Source organism: Otolemur garnettii, unplaced genomic scaffold (genome assembly GCF_000181295.1).
Source record: "Otolemur garnettii isolate 467f Iridium unplaced genomic scaffold, OtoGar3 scaffold00023, whole genome shotgun sequence".
Taxonomy (NCBI): domain Eukaryota; kingdom Metazoa; phylum Chordata; class Mammalia; order Primates; family Galagidae; genus Otolemur; species Otolemur garnettii.
The window spans coordinates 6,145,482-6,149,423 of record NW_003852418.1 but is presented as its reverse complement, the minus strand read 5'-3'; the positions used below and the strand labels follow the sequence as shown (position 1 = coordinate 6,149,423).

The 3,942-nt window shown below is 42.1% G+C and overlaps 1 protein-coding gene across 1 annotated transcript in view; it reads right to left on the bottom strand.

Annotated features, from left to right (window-relative positions):
• Positions 1-3,942, bottom strand: part of IFT52 (intraflagellar transport 52) — a 44,892-nt gene continuing 40,950 nt past the window's right edge. Inside the window, exons 13-14 of the mRNA XM_023511976.1 lie at positions 2,418-2,563; positions 1-284 (exon numbers count right to left, since the gene is read on the bottom strand). Of these exons, the coding sequence (XP_023367744.1) occupies positions 237-284; positions 2,418-2,563 (194 nt within the window). The 3' untranslated portion in view covers positions 1-236. The remainder of the gene's footprint in view (positions 285-2,417; positions 2,564-3,942) is intronic.

Here is a 3,942-nt window from a genome sequence, read left to right as displayed (position 1 = left end):
TATAAAAGTACAGATTCAACACAGATTTAATTAAAAATGGAGTATATCTTACATAAGGATTTTGTAAATTAGAAATCTTATACCTTTCGAGGTACTACCCAAAATGCACAGACCTTCCACAGCTCTCGAGGAAAGAGCATATAGAGAATTTTGATAAGGAGTTGAGGAACAATTGAAAAACAGATTACAAACAGGGAAGAGTCAGAAGGCAAAAAATGCTTCCAGAGGCACAGTCCTCAGAAATTGTTCTGGAACGCTGTTTCACTTGTATCAATGTCATGCTCCTGGATAAGAGAATAAGACATAGGATTTTAATATTTTAGCATAAAGTCTTAAACATGAACTCTTTGGTGTTTTGGACTTTAATTAGAGATTTTGAGATCTTTTTTTTTTGAGACAGAGCCTTAAGTTTGTCCCCCTGGGTAGAGTGCTGTGGCATCAAAGCTCACAGCAACCTCCAACTCCTGGGCTCAAGCGAGTCTCCTGCCTCAGCCTCCCAAGTAGCTGGGACCGCAGGCACTCACCACAACGCCCGGCTATTTTTTGGTTGCAGCTGTCATTGTTGTTTGACGGGCCGGAGCTGGATTCGAACCCACCACCTTAGGTGTATGTGGCTAGCACCTTAGCTGCTCAAGCCATAGGCACTGAGCCTTTTTTTTTTTTTTTTTAAAGACAGAGTCTCAGGCTCAAACTCTTGGGCTCAAGCGATTCTCTTGCCTCAGCTTCCCAAGTAGCTAGGACTAAAGGCGCCTGCCACAACGCCTGGCTATTTTTTTTTTTTGGAGACAGAACCTCAAGCTTTTGCCCTGGGTAGAGGGCTGTGGCATCACAGTTCACAGCAACCTCTAACTCCTGGGCTCAAGTGAGTCTCCTGCCTCCTCTTCCTAAGCAGTTGGGACTACAGGCACCTGCCACAATGCCCAGCTATTTTTCTTTTTGGTTGCAGCTGTCATTGTTATTTGGTGGGCCCAGGCTGGATTTGAACCCGCCAGCTCAGGTGTATGTGGCGGGCACCTTAGCCACTTGAGCCACAGGTGCCAAGCCCACCTAGCTATTTTTTTTGTTGCAGTTGTCATTGTCGTTTTACCTGGCCCAGGCCAGGTTCAAACCCACCAGCCTTAGTGTACGTGGCCAGTGCCCTACCCACTGAGCAACAGGCGCTGCCTGAATTATCATTAATTGGTACATACCTTTAGCTTCAAGACTGAATCCAACCCAAGGATCAAATTATTACTACCAGGACAGGGTTTTTGATCACTGCCTATCACCCACCATAATGAGTAACAAATATAGTGGAAGGTACTGGTGGAAAGACCACACCAAACTTCGTACTATGGGGCCCTGTGCTGCCACATCACCAGGGTTAGGACTGTTGGGAACATACCTGGCCCCCATCCCACATTTCACTGCTGAACAGACAAATCAATAACCTCAGTTATTAACTATAACTAAGTTATAACTTTAGTGCACTTAGACCACTATAATTGCAGAAACACTCCTGTCTCCTACTGCACATGGTTCTAGAGACAGCTAGGACTACACTCATCTTGTTCGCTGCAATGGCCCCAGCCTCTAGCACCATGCCTGGCACACACAAGGAACCACGTGGGTACCCAGCAGAGCCAGCCTCCTTCCACTAGAGCAGTGGATCTCAACCTTCCTAATGCCTTCTAATGCCTCCTAATGCCTTGACCCTTTAATACAGTTCTTCCTATTGTGGTGACCCCTCAACCATAAAATTATTTTCATTGCTACTTCATAATTGTAATTTTGCTACTGTTATGAATCGTAATGTAAATATCTGATATGCAGGATGTATTTTCATTGTTACAAAGGGGTCGTGACCCACAGGTTGAGAACTGCTGTACTACAGGTTCAGACCCTAATAGGGCTTTCTACTCAGCATCAAAAATACTAAGCTTATATTCTGCCTGCTTACATTAAAAAAAGCTGTTTTGTCCCATGAAAAGTGAAAAAAATCTATATTTTTTTTCTGAGACAGAGTCTCAAACTATTGCCCTAGGTAGAGGGCCATGGCGTCATAGCTTACAGCAACCTCAAACTCTCAGGCTCAAGTGATCCTCTTGCCTCAGTTATTTTTCTTTTTTTCTATTTTTAGTAGAGACTGGGTTTTGCTTTCACTCAGGTGGTCTTGAACTTGTGAGCTCAAGCAATCCACCTGCCTTGGCCTACCAGAGTGCTAGGATTATAGGCGTGAGCGACTTGCTTATACATTACTGTGTACTGTCTGCATGCTCCAGCTAGAATCTAAGTTCAGGGACCATTGCCTGTTTTGTTGCCCAGTAGACACTTAATAAATACTGAGGACTGAATAAATGCCATAAAACACGGAAGCACAGTTTATGGATGATACCACTGGAGGGATTCCCACTTCAGTGGCCTTCTAGGCTCTGTACCTGGTTCAGTTTCTTGAACTCCACCACTTGGAAGAAGATGTGCTCAAGGATATGTTTGGCATCTTGTTGGTCCTTTGGTAGTTTATTAGTCACTCCAAGAATGTCACCACACTTCCTGACATAGAATTCCAGATCTTCTTCAGTACCTAAGTGCAGTTCAGGTAATTAGAATAACTCTTTATTTCTGCCCTCCCCAGAATACAGACTTAGTGTGTTTTAGGTATCCCTATCAAGTTTGTATATCTCTTAAGATCATTTACCTCTTCCTTGGGAAATGTGACTATAGGACTTCAACAGTGACAGACCTTAGAGATTTCCAATGTGTTGCTTTTATGAATTAGGACAAAAGTATGACACTCTTCACCAGAATAAAGTTGGATTGGTTCTGGCTTTCCTATTCCCCAGGTCTAACATTCCTATATTACAAACACCACAAGCAATCAATAGGGAAAAATCACATAACAAGGATCACTATGAGAAAAAAATATGGGTATTCTGGGTGGTGCCTGTGGCTCAGTGAGTAGGGCGCCAGCCCCATATACCAAGGGTGGCAGGTTTGAACTTGGCCCCGGCCAAACTACAACAAAATAATAGCCAGGGGTTGTGGCTGGCACTTGTAGTCCCAGCTGCTCAAGAGGATGCGGCAAGAGTATCACCTAAGCCCAAGAGCTGGAGGTTGCTGTCAGCTATGACACTACAGTACTCTACAGAGGGCGACAAAGTAAGACTCTGTCTCTTAAAAAAAAAAAAAATGGGTATTTTAAAACAGCATTTACAATAACAATTAAAGAAAAAGAAATCAGTCTGAGCAAGGTGGCTCACCCCTGTAATCCTAGCACATTGGGTGGCTTAGGCAGGTGTACTACTTGAGCTCATGGGTTTGAGACCAGCCTGAGCCAGACCCAGACCCCTGAGACAAGAGAACTGCTTGAGTCCAAGAGTTGGAGGTTGCTGTGAGCTATGATGTCACCATGGCACTCTACCCAGGGCAACAGCTTGAGATTCTGTCTCAAAAAAAAAAAAAAGAAAAGAAAGAAAAGAAAGAAAAAGAAGAAAAAGAAAACACCCATAATTCCGTCAACATTATCTCTGTGAAGCCATTCCCAGCAGCTCTATGTATGGAATAGTGGGACAGTGTATAGTCATCACTCTTTCTCACAGTATACTGAAATTTTGTTTTCACCTTCTGATTTGCATTTTTTAAAGTTATAACAAAAATCAAAGTATTTTTTATTAAGATAGTCAAATATACAGGTGTAACACCTCATCCTAGCTCTATGCCCAGCAATACCACCTAGAATAATTATGTATGCTTCTGTGTGTAAATACAAATTTTTCACAAAAATAAGATCAGATTTTAATAGTTTTATAAGTTGCCTTCATCATTTAATGATATATTATGGAAATTCTCTATAAAAGCTCATGTTCTACATTTCTCTTTTAACAAATAACATAATTTTCTACTTTACTTCATAATCTTTTCAACCAGCCATTAGACGGTTTCCAATTTTTTTTTTTTTTTTTT